We start from the raw sequence: 18005 nt of genomic DNA on the forward strand, positions 1-18005 counted from the left end.
TTACAGCAGGGAGGAGCAGGGCCCTTCATTTCCTGGGTGCCAAAGCCAGAAGCTGCTCCTTGGATTGACTTGGACTGGCAGGTTTGGAGATGTTGCCTTTGCAGCATCCTGTGGAGCAAATGCTGCAGTGGGGAGAGTGTCCAGCCCTTCTTGCTCCCTGAGAACTGGTTCAGTCCCTCCTGCTTGTCCTCAGCCCACTGGGCCTCAGAGGATTTGCTTGTCCTTTGCTGGGCTTTAAGGGCAGGTCATGGAAATGCTTAATAGAACAAACCATCAGCAAAGACCACGCTGGTTTGCCTTCCCCAGATGAGAGGCCTGAGATGCCCAGCCCCCAGACAGCACTGTCTGTTTGCTTCTGTGGTTTGACAAAAGCAGCTTTTAAGCTGTTTGTTGCAGCAAACTGATGTGCCCATGAGCAAGATTAATTAATTAATTAATTGCTGTTCGGTCCCACATCGTGTGACCCCATCTGTGTGACCTGCTGCTAACAGAGCTGATGGTGTCCTGCTTCCAGTGACTGGGCTTCTTCTTCTTGTTTTTTCCAGGTGCAGCTAAAGGCTCAGCCTCTGGCAGTAAGTAAACCCCAAACTGAAATGCTGGCATTTAACACCTCGGTGCATGGTCCTTGTGGATGTCACTAGGAAAAAGAAATATGGTTATTTTCTGTCCATTATCATTTTCCAGGCTATAAGTCTTCCCTAATTGTGCCTCATTTTCTGTCTTGTCAAAGAGTCTTATATTTTCTTCCTCTGACTTCAGTAGCCTCATTTTGCCTCTTCCTCTGGCATGGTTTCCCCCCATGAGGTTCGTTAGCATGGCAGCCGGAAAGGAAATAAAAAAAGACTCTTCAAAATCACCAGTGCTCGCTGTGAACTCCCCCCACCCCCCAGGATTGCAGAATTCTGCTCTGAGGAGGAGCTGGGTGTGAATTATTTGGCATAGAATCCAGTCTGGGTCACCTTGGGCTATCAATAAAGAAGCATAGAGAGTGTGTGTACATCTGTATGTACACGTGTATGTATATGAACATATGTCTGTGAAGTGTCAGCAGCAAAGGCAGCAGAGCTCAGTGGGGATTTCTGCTGCAAGATTGATGGGATGAGAGGACTCTTTATTTAACAAAGCTGGAGGTAGTTTGATATCAAAGAGCCTGGAGTTTTGGGTAAGCAGAAGCCTGGGTTTGAATTTTGTGGCTCAGAATTCCCCTCCAGAAGAACCAAATCAGAGAGCTGAATGAATAATGAATTCCCTGGTTTGCAGGCAAGTGGGAAGAATTGGAGGAGGAATAGTTTCAGAGAAATGCAGATACAATTAAGAATAATGCACCTAATTATAATGCACCTAATTGAAGAGTGGAGGACAGGTTTTCTGGGTAAATGAACCATATTTAGATTTTAAGCAGTTAAACACCTACAATTTTCAGATAAAAATTGAAAGCCTCCTTTAAGTAATTGAGAATTTAAAAAAAATACTTTAACAGTCTAAAATATTCTTCACCTTTCTGGTCAAAACCATTTTGATAACTCTTTTTTCCCCCCTTAACAAAGCTTGGCATCCTTAGCAGTACTTTTGTTTCACTGGGAAATGTTTCCCATTAAATCTTCTGCTGGGGAAATGCTTTGGGGGTGCTGGAAGCGATGCACAGGAGGTGGACAGGAGGGATTCGTGTCCAGGGCCAGTTAAGGAGAGATTATTTAGCCCACATAGGAGACTAGAAGTGACCTAAATTAAGTATTTAAACTAGCTCAGGGCTATTATGAAATTAAGCATGATAATCTGCATGAAGCAGTGGGACAAACAAGGACAGGAGGGCGGCAGGTGTGAGTTAAGCAGGAATTTGTGTCCCGGTGTTATTTCAGTTCAGGCTGTTGTGGTGCTGCTCCCACCCGGCTCCGTGGGGGCTTCCTGACCCTGAGCCATCCTGCAATCTGAAGGGTGCCAGTGGAAATGGGCAGGTGCTAGTGGTGCCCGTGGGTTTGGGTGGTTTGGGGGTGGTGGAAGGGAATGGTGCTGTGTAGGGATCACGGCTGGGCATGGAAACACCAGGCAGTGGATGCACAGCTCGGGCTGGGAGTTCCCCCCACCTGCTCCTCACCCCGTCCCTGCCCGAGTGTGCCTTCATCTCCCCTCTTCAGCTTAATTGGCAATTAGTTTATGATAGAGCTGTAAGTATTTAAGCCAATATCTGCACCAACAGAGTAAGCTGATACAGCCCCAGCCTCAGCCCTGCTCACACACACACACTCAGTGTGTCCAGCATCACCGACCTGTCATCGCCTTAATCCTCTGGGTGCCCCAGTTGTGACCGTGCTGAGGAATCAGTCACCAGTTCAGCCCAGCAGCAGCAGCCTCAGGGCTGTGCAGGCTGCCAAGCAAACCCTCCATTCCCCCCAGTAAGTGCCTCCCACCTCTTCTCTTTGCTTGTCAGCGTTTGAGCGACCACAGCGGGTAAACAGCCCCAAAACCACCACTGCAAAAACGACCACCACAACAACTCCCACCACCACCACCACCACCTCAACAACCACCACCACCACCACCACCACGCCCCCACCAGCCACCACCACCCAGCCAGGTGGGTTCCATGCTCGCTGCCTCACCTGGAGGACTTTGCTTCCAAGCTCCTCTTTTCAGCTGCTTCCCACGGCACTGCCGTGTCGGTGGCCCTGGATAGAGATCTGCTCTGTAGGATGATAAAGGGACATGGATAAAAATCACCCTGACTCAGTTCATGTCCCCCAGCCTTCAGGCAGCCCTGGTTTGCTGTTATATCTGTCCAGCTCCTGTCTAAGCTTTATGGTCCCTGGAAGGAGGGACAGCCACAGCAGGTCCACCTCAAGCCAAGAGACAACAACCCCATGGGTTGCCATCCCCCCTCACCAGCTGTCACTCTGTTACCATCAGGGCAGCAAGAAGTGAAGCCAGGGCTGGATGCTGGGGAACCACTGATTTTCCCTGTTTTCTCTCGATTTTGTTGTTTTTTTAAACCAAAAGGTTTTAGAAGAGCCACTTGGCAGTGCTGTCCTGCACAGGCTGCAGGAGATGCTCTGGTGCAGGTCCATCACAAGGCAGGGCAGGCAGGCAAGGGAGATTTTACTGTCCTGTAGTAAATGTAAACCACATATCCCTCTGGAAGGAGAGGGGAACTGTAGCCCATCCTGCTCTGTCCCTGAGCTCCTGCCACCAGGCTCACGGAGCCCACAGGCTTTGGTGAGCCAGGGACAGGCTGTTGGGGCAAGGGAGAAGCTGCCTCTGTCTGTCCTGCACCACGTCCCCGTGGCCACACTCATGGATGTGGTGCCAGGACAGTTCTCCCAGGGCAAAGCAGCACTCCAGCATCCCCCAGGCAGCTGCTGTCCAAGCAGCCAAGGAGCTCCCACACGTGTCAGAAACATCCTTCCCTAATTTCCAAAATCACCCCATGAAGGGAAACTCGTGTCCTTTCTCGGGGGGTTCCTCCCTCCCTCCCCCCAGGAACAAGGAGACAACGTTTTTGCTTGTCTTTTGGAAATGAGCAGATAAAACTTAACAGCAGGACTTTTTTTTTAAGCTTCTCATGGGGGAATTAGACACGCATTCCTCCCCTTGCCACGCTTTCAGGGCCTGATATTTCCCAGGAGGACGTTTTACACCCACAGTGTGTTAGTAACAGTCTGTCTGGGGGAGCTGCCAGAAGCCAGTCAAAGAGATAAGGAAACCTGATTGCATGTTTATGCAAATATAGATATATTCATGGAGTACCCTGCTTGAGGAGTTAATCAGGAAGTTGAGGACTCAGGACCAACTTCCCTGGAGTTGGAGTGACCCTGGGAAAAATGTGCAAGTCCCAGCTCTGTTAAGAAGTGTTTCTCACCAAGATCCTTGCTGGACCTGAGCAGGAGAAGGATCACAGAGCTCACACCATCACCAGCCCCAGCAGTGGCAGCTGGTCACATCTACATCCACACCAGGCACTTGGGGGCACCTGATTTTTATCCATGCTCACCTGTAGCAACATTTTAGGGCTGTATTTTTGCTGTGTATGTGTGGGTGGTGTGCTTAGTGCCTCTCTTGTGTCTGATTGCTGCACATCTGGCATGGGCAGGGCCATCTGTGGGGCTGGGGGTGGTGGGGGGGACTTGAGAGACATCATGCACCTTGGGGTTTATTCCTGCTCCAAAACCTGCTTCCTGGGCAGAGCAAATGTTTTCCTAATGCTTTCATTAACTGATGGCAAGGGACAGAACTAATAAATTGCAGCCCAGCTGCCAGATCCCTGCCTTGATCCAGTCAGGCCTGAGCACCTCACTCCTTGCCCCCATCCAGATCCCCCTCTGTGCTTCTGCAGAGCCTGGTCCCACCCCAGAGTGGTGTGCTTGGGAGTGGAGACAGTCCCTGGAGGGGCTGCTCCACCTCAGGAGGCAGCCAGGGCCACTCAGTTGCTCCTACCTGGGCAACGTGCTGGGTTTGATGCCAAAGGTCCGTCCTGTGCCTTTCACCAGAAATAAGGAATCAAGGCCCAGCCTAATTCTGATCTTCTTTTGGCCAGAGATGTCCTCCCTCCTCCCCGCAAAACATGAAGTATTTCTTTAAACACCATGACATCCCCAAGGAGGAGTTTTAACTCACCTGCAACACCTTGTTAAAGAGGTGACCCCTCAAGCTCCTGTAGGACACACATTTGCAGGAAACACAATAACCTCAAGCAGGGTCAGGGTCCCAGAGTGAGACACTCTGTGGCTGCCTCACTTCTGAGCTTTAGAAGCATCAAAATCCCTCCTTGCTTTACAGCCACAGACATTTTAAGAAGTCCTGTCACAGCCCTGCCCCATCCCTGCAGTTTCCCCCTCTAACTGACACACTGTCTTCTGCCCTCTGAATTTCTTCTTCCCACCATAAGCAAGCATCATCAGACCAGACTCTGAGTTTGCTGCCTCTGTGCCCGTGACAGAAACACAGCAAAAACCAGGTATTTAAAGCCAGCCCGGCGTGTCTTTCCCTTCCCTTCCCCTCCCTGGGTGCCTCCGCACACCAGTGGGCAGCAGCGAGGCAGAAAGCGGCGCAGCACGTGGGCTCAGAGGATCGGGTTTGGGTTGTCTCTGGGCTGGATCTGCCACACATCTCCTTCCTTTGGTGTTTGCCGCGGCCAGGGTGGAGCTGTGGTGGTGCTTTTAGGATGCTTTTGAGTGCGGTGAGAGTGGGGAGGAGGGTGAGTTCATGGGCCAGGTGTGTGGTCTGAAGGCAGTCGAGGCTGCCAAAATGGGTAGAAGAAAGGGAAATTGCAGAGTTACCCTAAGGAGGATGAATTAAGTGCTGTTCTCCTTTGCCTTTTGCGGGTCTGTTATTTCAAAACCTTCCTTGAAGCCTGTCAGATTCTTCCCTGCCATTTGTTACATTTTTCCCATGTTCAAAATACGCAAAAAAAAGCCTTTTTTTTTCTTTTTTTTTTCTTTTCCCCTGTTTCAATTTTCCTCTCTATGGTTCATGGCAGTCTCAGCAGTGCCAGTTCCCCTCTGGGAAAAACAGACCCAACCAGTGCCCTGCTTGGTGGTTCCAAGCACTGGCTCTGTGGTTCTGCAGGGAGGGGACCCATGTTTATGTCTTGAGAGGGACTTTTTCAGGGTTCCCACAACTCCAACACTGTTTGCCCCTTTGGGTTTTTGCTGGGAAGTGTGACCTCTTGGTTCAATTTGTTCCACTTCCCCAGAAACTCACCAAGAGCAGCAATTTCCATCAGAGCTGCCCATTTCTATGAACTGGGTCTGGGGGCAAAACGTGGCTCTGCCCCTCCCAAAATGTAAAACTGCCCATTATGGCCCAGAGCTACAAGGGAAAGGTTCTCAGGATAATGAGCATTAATAATTTTCCTGGCTCTGTAAATGTGAGTGAGTGGAGGTGTATGTGAATGACTAAAAAGCAAAATGCCTCCAGGGCTGTTTTTTATTGTGACTCTAATTAAACCCTTGCCAATTTGCACGGGGCTTTTTTCAGATTCACTTTAACACCATATTAATATCAATTGGTTTCCATTTTCCAGCTGAAAAGGACAATGTCTATCACCTTCTCTTAGAGCTTGTCATTAAAAAAATATTTTTTTCTTTTTTATTCTGTATTGTTTATCATCCCCTTGACAAGGCTGGGAAATCACATTTCTCTCCTCCTCGGGTTTGTCCTTTGAAACTTGGCAAGGATCAAGAGATTTTCTTTTTAATTTTTTTTTCCTCCTCCTCCTTATGTTACCCAACTGGAGCTTGAAATTAATAATATGGCTTTTAAAATTTTTAGTCCTTGGTTTGTTTTGTAGCAAACCTGAAGATTGTTACCAATATTGAGGAGCTGGGGAGGGGGATGGAGCCAATGGGGGTGAAGGTTTGCAGGGAAACCAAACAAGAGAGCCATGAATTTCATGCTGGTTTAATTTCTCTGTAGTGGCTCGAGAATTGGTATTTTCTGAGGGAAGAGCAGAGCCTGAGGGAGGCCTGGAAGTTTGGATTAGGAGCCAGGACTTGGTGCCTCCATCCCAAGACACCTGGGCTGTTTCTCAGTGCTGTTATTTCAGAGGGGTGCAGAGCAGGAGCTCCTGATGCAAACACAGGAGCAAACCCCCCTTGTGTTGAGCTGGGCTGAGGATGGGCAGCTCAGCACATGCTGCCATCCTGCCCTTCCCAATCCAGAAGTTTCCTGGCCCCTCCAGAGCCCAAGGACACACTGGCCACCCCCTGCCAGCAGCAGTGCTGGCACAGAGCAGGCGTGAGAACCCGCGTGGCACAGGGTTGGGGTGGTTTGTTTGGGGGCTGTGGCTCCCCTGTGGGGTTCTGCAGGGCTCCTGGCAGGGAACCAGCTCTCCCAGCACTCCCAGTAACACAGCTCTCCCCTCTGATCACTCCAAGACTACACTGGCTTGTCGGCAGCTGCCCCGCTGCAGGTGGGCTCTCCCCCGGCCAAGGCTGGCTCAGGAGCTGAAGGTAGGAGCCACGTGGCTGAGCTGGGTCCTGCCAGTGACAACCAGCTCCTGGTGCTCAGAGGATGCTTTAGTTTCTAGCTCTGAATCTCTGCTTTCCATGCCTCTCTCCTCTCCCACGTGAGAAGAAGCTCAGGGTTTGTCTGTGCCCTGCACAGCTGGGGATTGGCGAGGCTGGATTGAGCCTCGGGGTTTAGTTGTGTACATGAGAGATGAGGATGGGGAGTGGTTGAGGAGATTGTTCACATCTTGCTGCTGGGGTGAACGGAGAGGATCATGGAAACCTCATCATCTCCCGAGAGCAGAGTCTGTTTGTAGAGCAGAATGGCTCTGTAAGTGGATAGGCCTGTGCTGTCTAAGCGTAGATGCCTCCTCGTGTCTCCTGCGTGACTGCCTAAGGAGAGCTGCTCCTGGTGGGAGCCTTGGGAGGTTTCCTACTGCCTGCTTCTCCTCCTCAGGGTTCCCACCAGCACACACCTCAGCAGCTGCCCGTGGGTGCTCAGCTCCCATTCCCCATCCAAGATCCTGTAGCTGCTCTGGCTGTAGACATTGGCATCCCTTCCAGTGCAGAACACGGCCCCTGGGCCTGCCTCTGCCTCACAGAGAGACACAGCTCTGCTTGATGCAGTGACCAGGGATGGGGCCACACCATGGCCACGGGGCCAGGTGGTGCTGACAGTCTGTGCTGAGCAGGGAGGGCTCTGCTGAGTCCTGACACTGGTCTGCAGATTTGGCTGCTCTCCATGCCTGGGCAGTGTAAAGACCACATGCCAACACTCAGCCATCCAGCAGCTTCCCCATCCTTCCCTTAGGAATACTTTTCCTATCTCTCCTCACATTCAAAAATGCCAATTTTCAGGAGACTGTCTCTCATTCCTGCTTCAGCACATCCTCAACCAGATACAGCTCCACCCACCCACCCTAGAGACCTGCCTAGAGCTTCCAGTGTCCCTTTCCCACCTTTTTAAGTAAACAAGGGGGGATCTGTGTTAAATCTGATGTTCTCTCTGGTGCCACCTGTGATGACCCCCCAACACAGCAGCACTTGGACGCAAGCTGAAGCCACCAGCCCCCCCAGAGAACATGCGAGGTAAGGGCATGCCCATCCCCAAGGTTGGGGCAGGATAGGGTTCTCCCTCAATGTCATAGGCCACGACAACCCACCTGTCCTCAGCATGAGCATCAAACAATCTGCCCTCCTTCTTGGAGGGTCCATCTCAGCTCAGTTCTGCTCATCCAGCCCCATGGAGGTCTTTTGGAGACAGTGGGGCCTGTTCCCAAACACCCTGTGGGACCTCAGTGTTGCCCCTCACTGGGGTCACCAAAGCACCAACCAAACCCCATCAGCTCCATGGCCTTTACCCTGTGGGCTGGAATGGTGTGGCTCCAGCACAGCCCCCAGGGAGCAGCACCCCAGCTGGGGCAGCCCCTTTTCCTGAGGAACCATCCCTGGGAGCCTCTCCCCACCCCAGCACTCAGATGTGTTCTCTCCTCTGGCGTAGCGGCTCCGAAGAGCAAAGCAGGGCGCACAGCACACTCTGCAGGCAAGAGGCACGGGAAGAAAACAGGTATGTGCTGCTGGGGATGGACCAGGCTGGAGCAGCACCTGCTCTGCAGGACCCTCTGGCACCTCTGCCAGGTCCCACTTGTCCTCCTGGCAGCTTTTTGGGTGCCAGTTGGTGTGACCACCACCAAACCAAGTCTGGGGCCAGTAGATGTTTTTAAGCTGTTCAGACTTGTAGATTCTTATCCCAACCAACCCCATCCACACCACCCCATGTGCATAAAGGGGGAATGTGTGAGTAGCTCCTCCCAGCTCCACAACAGCACCGTGCATGGAGTTTTTCATGCATCAGACTTCGGGCAGGGGAGAAGAAGAGGAATTCAGCAGCTCCCAGTTGTCCAGTGCAGAAATGGACACCAGCACTGCCAGAGTGGTGTTCTTGGCTTGGCACTGTTCTCTTGGCAGAGCTGCTGGTGGCAGGGGAGGGCATGGGGCAGTGCTAAGCAGTGAGAAAAAGCGTGTCTCTGATTTTCCTTAAGCATCCTCAAAGAGCTCAAAACTCATCCGGCTCAAACCAGACTCTGGCCCAGTGGCTCCTATTGAAACATATAAAGGTAAGAGGAGGAGACATGGTGCTCCAGGGCTGCTTGTCTTCAACAGGTGATGTGGTCCAGCAGACTCAGACATGGAGGGGATGGGGAGGGTCTGGCTGTCCAAGTCGTGGTTAGCTGTGTGTAGGAGTGCATCCCTAGGCTGAAACAATGCTTGGGAATTGCAGCCAGAATAATTTGAGCTGAAATTCTTGGGATATTGGTTGACGAGGCAGAAGTTGTTTCACATGGGGGCAAGATGACAACAGAGTCTCAGTTCCTCCTCAGGCAGCTGTGAACCCTGGGGAAACCTCTGCCCTGCTCCATCTTCCCCAGTCATCATTTCATTGAGACAAGTCTCCTCCTCCAGTTGCATGTGCATGGCAACCCACACCCTTCCATCCCATCCCTCTGCCACCTTAAATGTTTAATGTTGCTGCTTGAAACAAAGCCCCAGCTCTGAGCCTTCCTCCTCCTCTCCAGAGGCTGGGAAGCCCAGACCTGGCTGGCACTGTTTCTGCCCACATTCTCTCCTGCCCATGCTGGCTGGGAACTTCCTGACCAGCTGGGCCACAAGAGAGCTATGTCACCTCCTTTCTCCTGTGTTACACTTCTAAACTCCCAATAAGATCTGGCCCAGACCTGTGCCAGTGGTCATGGCATTCCAGCCAGGCAGGAGCATCCCCCAAAGTGTGCCCTCACCCTGCCCAGTCCTGTGCCAGTGGTCATGGCATTCCACCTGGGCAGGAGCACCCCCAAAGTGTGCCCTCACCCTGCCCAGCCCTGTGCCAGTGGCCATGGCATTCTATCCAGGCAGGAACATCCCCCAAAGCAGCTCCCAGTGCCAGGGAGGGTTCTGCCAGCCCAGCTCCTGAGTGTCTCCTCCTCTCCACAGACTGTGAGTGCTACGGGCACTCCAACCGCTGCAGCTTCATTGACTTCCTGAACGTGGTGACCTGTGTGAGCTGCAAGCACAACACGCGTGGGCAGCACTGCCAGCACTGCCGCCTCGGCTTCTACCGCAACAGCTCGGCCGAGCTGGACGACGAGAATGTGTGCATAGGTGAGTGTGCCAGCCTCGGGCAGGGCCACCCGGGGTGGGGTGACTCATCAGGCTCCTCTCCATGGGGTGGCTTCAGCTCAGCCCCTCTCTGGAGGGTGGTGTGCCCACCTGTGTGCAGTTATTACGGGCTCTGCCCCCTCTTAGTGGCTCTTCCCTGAAAGCAAAGCCCAAGTGATATCATAGAATCACAGAATGGTTTGGGTTGGAACACAACTCATTACAACCCCCTGCCACGGGCAGGGACACCTTCCATGAGACCAGGTTGCTCCAAGCCCTGTCCAGCCTGGCCTTGAACATTTTCAGGAATGGGCAGCCACAGCTTCTCTGGGCAAATTGTGCCAGGGCCTGCCCACCTTCACAGTAAAAAATTCCAGTTTCCAACTTGATACAGATGCACTGCTCAGCCAGGAGGGGTTCAGCTCCACAGAGGGGTGGCCTTTGCACCCATGGCTGTTTGCACAGCCAGGCTGTCTCAGGCCACCGTGTCCTTCCTTGGTCTGTCAGATCCCTCCTGTAGCACATGGCTGGGCTTTTCCAGAGTCCCCAGTGCCTCCCTCAGGGAATTGTCACTCACAGAGACCCCAGGCAGGACAGGCACTGACCGCCCTGCCTTTGGCCAGAATGTAACTGCAACCAGATGGGCTCCATGCACGACCGCTGCAACGAGACCGGCTACTGTGAGTGCAGGGAGGGCGCCACGGGGCCCAAGTGCGACGACTGCCTGCCCAACTACTACTGGAGACAGGGCTGCTTCCGTGAGTACCCGAGCCTGGGGGGCATGGGGGGGTGGGTGGGACCAGGCAGGAGGGACACCTTCAGCCCTGTGGTGCTCGGGGCGCAGGGTGAGCAGATTCCAGCCATTCCTCCCAACTCCGGAGCTTTGCCTGTGGAGGTTGCACCTCCTGCCGTGTTCCTCTGGCTTTGGAAATGCGCTGGCACGACGAGGGTTGGATAATTGAACCACTGGTAGCTAAAAGCTTCTCATTTCTGCCGCAGTCCAGGGGTTTAACTCCCACACCCTTCCCTCCATCCTCCCTCTCGCAGCCAACGTGTGTGACGACGAGCTCCTACTCTGCCAGAACGGCGGCACCTGCTACCAGAACCAGCGCTGCATCTGCCCTGTGGGCTTCAAGGGCGTGCTGTGCCAGCAGTCCAGGTGTGAAGTGGACAAGAAGGACTGTGATGGTGCCCCTGGGGTGGGTGGCAGCCTGGGCACCGTTGCCCTGGGGGTGCTGGCTCTGCAGCTGCGTGGCTGGGTGGACCTCTGAGCCCACAGGGAGCGAGCCCAGCCCAGGCACAGCACCCGGGGGACCTGGGGAGCCCGAGCTGGTGGGTGGCTCTCCCACCGTCTCCTCCGCCTTCCTTCACGCTAGGACTTGCACAACTTTGGGCCCACCTTCCCAGCAGAGGCACGCAGAGAACACGGGGCTGACTCCTGCCCTCGAGCCCGTCCCGGGGTGGCCCAGCCCTGAGCTGGAGTGTGGGCACTGCCCCACCTGTGCCAGGGACAGGGCACGTCCTGCCCTCTGCACAGGGGCTGCTCCTGCCCCTCACAGGCGCCCCAGGGCTCTACTGAACCAGTGCCGCCATCCAAGGGAGATTTTTTTTATTATTACTTTCTTTACTTTGGTATAGGCTGGGGTGTTCTTTTTATTTTTTCTCCTCTTAGTGTCCTGTTTCTAAAGAGCCTGTCATGACAACTGCAGAGCCCCACGACACACAGGCAGGGGAAGGGATTGAGGGGACTCTGCTCCATCCCTGTGCACAGTCCCACGTCCCCATCGGCCTGGCCTGGCCACGCACATACTGTTGCCTACAGCTCTAGTTGCTGCATTGATTTTGTATTCTCATTGCTGGGTTTTGTTTTCTTGCCCCTAAGGAGGACACACAGAGGGACCAGGGGGCCCGTGGCACCTGAGGAGTGCAGTGTCTTACCCACACCTGTCCAAATAGTGTATGGTTCAAATATTTTTTTTGGTAGAGAATTATTTTTGTTTGGATTAAATGTTATAACAGAACCACAACTTAAAGGGACATTTTGCCATGAGCATTTGATTCTGGTGTATCCTCCTCCAGTAAAGCAACTATTAATGGCTGCTTGATCACCACGTTTTCCTTTCTGTGTGCACACTTAATTACAGGTAAAGAACTTATTTTTTTGATTCATAATGTCCTCTTGTGTTTTCTGAGTCCCTACCAAGGTGCACCACATGGTGAGGGAGAGGGGAGGGGGAGAGACGTTGCCTCATCACTGAGAGCTGTTAATTATTTCTTCTAATTACTTTGCTGAACCTAGGTTAGACTAACTATAGATGATGAACAGAGCCTGAGTGATGTATTAAGCCCTGGTCTTGTGTGGAAAGGCCATTCCCAAATGAGTCTGTGGCAGGAGAAGTCTGGTTGGTCCAGGGTTTTTTCTCCAGGGGACGCTCAGCTGTCCCAATCCCATCCCAGCTCCCCCTGCCTCCAGCTGGTGCTGTGATGCACCTTTGGCAGAAAATGCTCTTTATTATGAGTATTTTTAAGCAGCCACAGCCTACAACTTCAGTAGAGCTCACAGGGACTAGATCAACTTATTTCAGGCTCACAAACATGCTCCTCTCTGAGGAGACATTTGCAACCAAGCACATAAGCAAAAGCAAGAGAAACCAGAGACAAGAAATGATGTAACCCAGCCAGAACAATGGGAATGTCACAAACACAAGAGCTATAGTGTTGTCATATCCAAAGATTTACTGAGCCAAGAGATGATTGAGTGGAGGATTAGAAGATGGGAGATACCCCCAGCTCCAGCTTGCTGAGTTCTGGAAGGGCTTCTTGGTGAGCAGCCCTTGGCCCCCATCCCACTCCAGGACACTCCCTGAGCCAGCCCAGGAGCCCACACAGTCCAGGCTTCAGCCTCCATTGGCATCTCCAGGTGTGCTGTCCTTGCCTGAGTGGAACTTTTACCCAAGAGCTTCACTGTCATCACCTGCTGTGCCTCAGCACTGTCTCTGCATGGTCCTGTCCCTGCAGCCCATCCTGTGCCCAGTGCCAGGACCAGCCCCCACCTCCACGCCCAGGAACCTGCAGCATCTCCCAGCCCAGACAGTGGATCCTGAGCACACAGAGCCAGTGCCACTGGGACAGCCACCTCCCCACAGAGGGCAGGAGCCTGTGCTTTGGGACAGGGGAAGGACTCAGGATGGATATTCTGTCACTCCAAAGAGCAGCATAAAGCTGGTGCACATTTTGAGCAGCATTTACCATCCCAGAGGCAGGACACAGGGCTTAGTTAATTCACTATAAAATAAGAGGGTTAAGCTTGCCCTGCTGAGCTCTGATCCTTGAGGCAGTGGCTGCCCCAGCATTGCCTGCCTGTCTTTAACACTCTGTTGATATCGACATTTGCTCTTTCTTTGTACTTTCTGACAGCAAGAGACTTTAAATCCTCATGTCACTGTTCTTACAAGTAATAGCAGAGAAAGGACTGTAACAAGATCAAGATCTTTAATGGCACTTCTGGAAGGTGAAGCAACATTCTCCTTCCCCTGTACTAGTGTTTTTCTCAAGAATATTAGATTAAGCAACAGAAAATTTACTGTTTCATAAAGCCACATCCCAGACAGACTCTGCACTGATCAGACTCACCTTTATTGCAATGCAGGCAGGAACATGCCAAGCAGCAGCAGCAAATTCCTCTAGAAAATCACCTCAGAAGGGCACAACAAAGCTCAGAACAGCCCAGGAATGATGACTGCTGAAGGCAATAGACCTCTGCACCAGACCTTTTGAGGTCTGAGGACTTTCTCTCAGTTGAGTGGGTGTTGGCTGTTTGGCTTCAGGGTTTTACAGTCATAGAATAGTTTGAATTGGAAAGGACCTTTTAAAGGTCATCTAGTTCAACTCCCCTGCACTGAGCAGGGACATCTTCAACTAGATGTTTTGAAGATAAAACATCATTGGCTTCATAACTCAGCTGCAGAGATGGCACCACCTCCCTGTGAACCCTGAACATGAGTAACACTCAGCCCTGGACCTGCTTTAACCAAAGCCCAAGGGATGGTTCTGTAACTCCCATCCTGCAGCACAAACCACAGAACACTGAAAGATGCTGGGAACAAAAACACAAGCCCACCCTCCACACTACCCTTAGGCTCTTCCCAGGGGTGCAGAAGCAAAACCCTGTGTGAAATAGTGACTGCAAAGGGCAAACATGCTCCACCTCACAGGAGAAATCAAATGGCCTAAAGGCTGTAAGAGCCCAAAGAGGGAGTTCTGGGTGTCCCTCCCACAGCTCAGACTCAGAGCCAGCCCAATGTGTGGGACTCAGGAGTGTTTTACCCATCCCACGTGCTACAGAACTTGCAGTCATGTAACACAAGACAGAAAAGAAAACCTCTCACATAAAACTTACATTTGGTATTTAAGAAAATAATTTAAAGACTGAAAGCTTCAGCACTGAAGATCCATTAAGTGCAGACATCTGTTAGCACAGGGGTGTCTGCACAGAGAGAGCTGAAAGAACACAGAGAAACCATCACAGCAAGTGCCCACAGATCCCAAAGTTCATCTTCTTTAAGACAGAAACATTTGTACATCAGTTAATGCTTCCAAATGGGAGAAGTTGTCCAATGAGCTTGATACTTCACTTGGGGAAAGGTTAACCCAAAAGTACTTCTCTTTCTGAGAAAAGCCACTTGCGCTCTCTCAAGAGGTTCCATGTGCATCCTGTCACAAAATCCTGCAGTGGATTTTGCTTGGAAAAGTTTTTAAATTACACTTCTGCCTGCAAAAAGTGACCTCTCCAAACAGCACAAGGAGAGCTTTGGATTTTTCTTGTTTATCTCAAATTCGACTCTGATTTTAACTATTTAGAGCACACCAACAAATCTAAATAACCAAAAGCCCCAAAGGCAACAAAAACCTGCAATAATTTAAACAAAATAGACAACAAAAACCTGTAAAAAAACCCCAAAGGCAACAAAAACCTCTAAAATGTTAAACTACAGTCCCCAGGAACTGGAGACAGAAGAAGGGGGGAAAAATTCCACTGGCACTTCCCAGGTCTGTTATTTGTTTTTTTAAAGATGAGGAAGCAGACATCTCAGCTGCAGGAGAGACTCCTAAGGAGCCCTGTGGAGGCTGGAGAACCAACCCTTCAGTGGGAATAAAATTCATGGTCTCAGCACTGGGTTCTCTTCTATAATTGGCTCTCATGACAAGCCTCAAATGTAAATAAAATTAAGTATAAAGGAGGAACTGAGTGTTCTTGCTCAGAAACAAGAGCAGAGCTGGGTTTTGAAGAGCTTTGCATCCATCCCCATCTTCTCAGCTCTTGTGACAGGAAGCTGGAGAGTGTGGCCACAATCACACAGAAAATGGCTAAAAATCCCCCCCTGATTGAGATGCAGAGAAAAGCTTCAGACCCTCCCCAAGGCTCCTTTGGCATTTTGATTCTCTCCCTGTTGTAACAAGTTCCACTGCAGGGTGAAACGTGTGAGGAAAGCCTAAACCCACCCATTTTTCCTGGCCAGCAGCAACACCAGACTCCAAAAGCTCCATCCTGACCCCACTCTGTCACTTCAGGGATTAAAACCGATGGGATTTCTCTGTAGCAAAGAAGGTTCTTGCTCCATTCAAGAGTGAAACCAGTAAGGACGCTGGACAGCTGCCCCAGGGCAGCCTGTTGGGCTATAAACAAGCTTTTCTCCCTTTTCCCAGTAACAGATGCAAGTTGCTCTCCAACCACCCTCACTTCCATCACACTTTTCCTGGGAGCTGGTGGCAAATTAGCCAAGGCCAGAGCAGACAGGGACATATGGCCAGGAGGTCTCGTGTCAGCAGGATTGGATGTACGAGGCTGCTTAGCTCACATTTCTTTGCACTAAAGACTAAGGCATTGGGCTCCTTTCCAGGCAGCTTAAAAAGACAAGAAAGGAGACCTTTTATATTAGGTTGTGGCAAGAGACTGTATTCTGTCATTAACATTATAAATTCCATTTACAATACAGCAGTCATTTCATCCATCATTTATTCATGCAGAAGGGAAAGGATGTCTTGCATTTTTAGGACAGTGGTTCTGCCTATCCACAGCATTGCTCCAACCACAGGGCTGTGAATGAACAGCTGGACACTTGGACTTCTCCCTTCTCTACACAAAAGTCAACCCCAGCATCTCACCACACTTCAGTGACTGCCAAAAAAAAAAAAAAGTCAGCTCTGAAATGACTGGTTTCCATGCTATTTTACAGATGTTAACTGAGAATATTGTTTGCCCCCAGTGAGAAAAGTTTGGTCACTACAAGTTCTGTCTTGCTCTGAGAGGTCTTTGCCTCCCCTGTGTTAACATAGCAGGGGTGGGGGTTATTCCCATTCCATGGACTAGCACAGGGAGTGCCTTCCCAACCTGCACACCTTGCACATCTCTCTCCCAGCTCCTGTGCCACCCCACCCATTAGACCAGTTGCTAATTAGCTACAGCACTCAGCTGCTGAAGGAGACAGCACTGAAAAACCTCATTGTCCCACCAGTATTCCCAGCACTGGAATGTGGAGACTGGGAGGAAGGAGAGGCTGGTGCCCTCCCAGGAGCCTGGCACAGCTCTATTGTGACAGTCACTCACAGCCCAGGGGCATCCCCTGCTCTCAGCACTGCCCAGGCCCTCCCACACCACCCCTCTAAGAGGCCAACACCTCCCTCTGGCACTTCCCAAGGGGAGAATCCTCCTGCAAACCACTGGTTCTTCTCTGGTGTCCCCAGACAGCTGGTGAGGCAGCACCCAGTGCCTGTGCAGGAACACACAGGGAAGGGGGCACTCCCCAGGGAACAGGACCTGTTGGATGCCATCACTGCACACACCTGGTTTGCTCTCATGACTGAGAGCAATGACATGGAAAGCAATTACAGTAAACCTTAAAGGAAAAAGGAATAGCCACAATTTTACTCCATCTTTACTGGAAAGCTTATTTTGTGTACAAAGAAAAATTTAAAAAACACCCACACCCCCAAATCCCCCAAACCCTGAATAAAACATAGTCCAACACTCAGAAGAGACTTTCCTCTCTTCCTGATACCCAAGACCACAGAGGGAACTGGCTTTGCACTGAGAATTAAGCTGCCAAGCTTGGAAGCAGCATGGAAGCCTCTATAAAAACCTGGATACTGCTTCTTCCAAAGGTTTTTGGCACAACCTCCAATAAAGTGTTTTACATAAAGTTGTGTTGAATATGTTTCTTTACTGATTTCTTCCAACTTTAACACTCACTAAGCACTGAACAGCCTCCCCTAATGGCCCCCAGTCCTGAGATGTTACAGACAACTAAAGGAAGTCTCTCCTCACAGCTCACACACACTGACTGCCCATCACCACTCAGCACTTTGTAACACACAGTGGAACAGCAGAGAAGTCATGAAAATTGTACCTGATCTGTTTGTTCCCCATTGCAGGTTTGGGTAAGAAATGTGCTTTGGGTGGGATTTTGTTTGGTTTTCCATGCTATGGCTATAAAACAAACAGGGAAAAAGTTAATTAAAGCTACAAACCTCTAAGTAGTACATGAAGGAGGGGGGCAAGTGTTCTAAGCACAACAACCCAATCATTCTTTTATTAACAAATACATCATTAACCACGCAGACTGAGAGGGCAGCAATAAGCCAGCAACTTAAGACTGGCAACTTAAGTCAGATAAATCTAGAATTAAATCAGCAAAAAGGTCTGAGCCACCGACCACACTTCAGAGATGATTTATGGAAAAACACAGGCATTAAAGAGCACAATAAAAATGCAATGTTAAAACATGGGGCAAGGATCTGAAATGCAGATTGAGGAGAAAAAAAACTAGAGGGAAACTTTCAGAGAAACATTCCTGTGATGAAGTTGTATTAAATTACCAGCAAAGCATTTCTTCACTCATTTTGTTGCCACCT

The 18005-nt window shown here is 50.9% G+C and overlaps 1 protein-coding gene across 7 annotated transcripts in view; it reads left to right on the plus strand.

Moving 5' to 3' along the window:
- Window positions 1–11461, plus strand: part of NTNG2 (netrin G2) — a 45255-nt gene extending 33794 nt beyond the window's left edge. For 3 of the 7 annotated variants that reach the window (XM_071574542.1, XM_071574544.1, XM_071574543.1), the window contains exons 5-13: window positions 546–572; window positions 2429–2575; window positions 4880–4948; window positions 7980–8030; window positions 8443–8508; window positions 8984–9058; window positions 9930–10097; window positions 10718–10852; window positions 11142–11461. In XM_071574542.1, the coding sequence (XP_071430643.1) occupies window positions 546–572; window positions 2429–2575; window positions 4880–4948; window positions 7980–8030; window positions 8443–8508; window positions 8984–9058; window positions 9930–10097; window positions 10718–10852; window positions 11142–11365 (962 nt within the window). In that variant the 3' untranslated portion in view covers window positions 11366–11461. Of the gene's footprint in view, window positions 1–545; window positions 573–2428; window positions 2576–4879; window positions 4949–6869; window positions 6945–7979; window positions 8031–8442; window positions 8509–8983; window positions 9059–9929; window positions 10098–10717; window positions 10853–11141 lie in introns of all 7 variants that reach the window. The other 4 variants (XM_071574548.1, XM_071574545.1, XM_071574546.1 and 1 more) reach the window with 4 other exon arrangements.
- The last annotated feature ends 6544 nt before the right edge of the window (window positions 11462–18005 follow it).

Source organism: Pithys albifrons, chromosome 20 (assembly GCF_047495875.1).
Source record: "Pithys albifrons albifrons isolate INPA30051 chromosome 20, PitAlb_v1, whole genome shotgun sequence".
Classification (NCBI taxonomy): domain Eukaryota; kingdom Metazoa; phylum Chordata; class Aves; order Passeriformes; family Thamnophilidae; genus Pithys; species Pithys albifrons.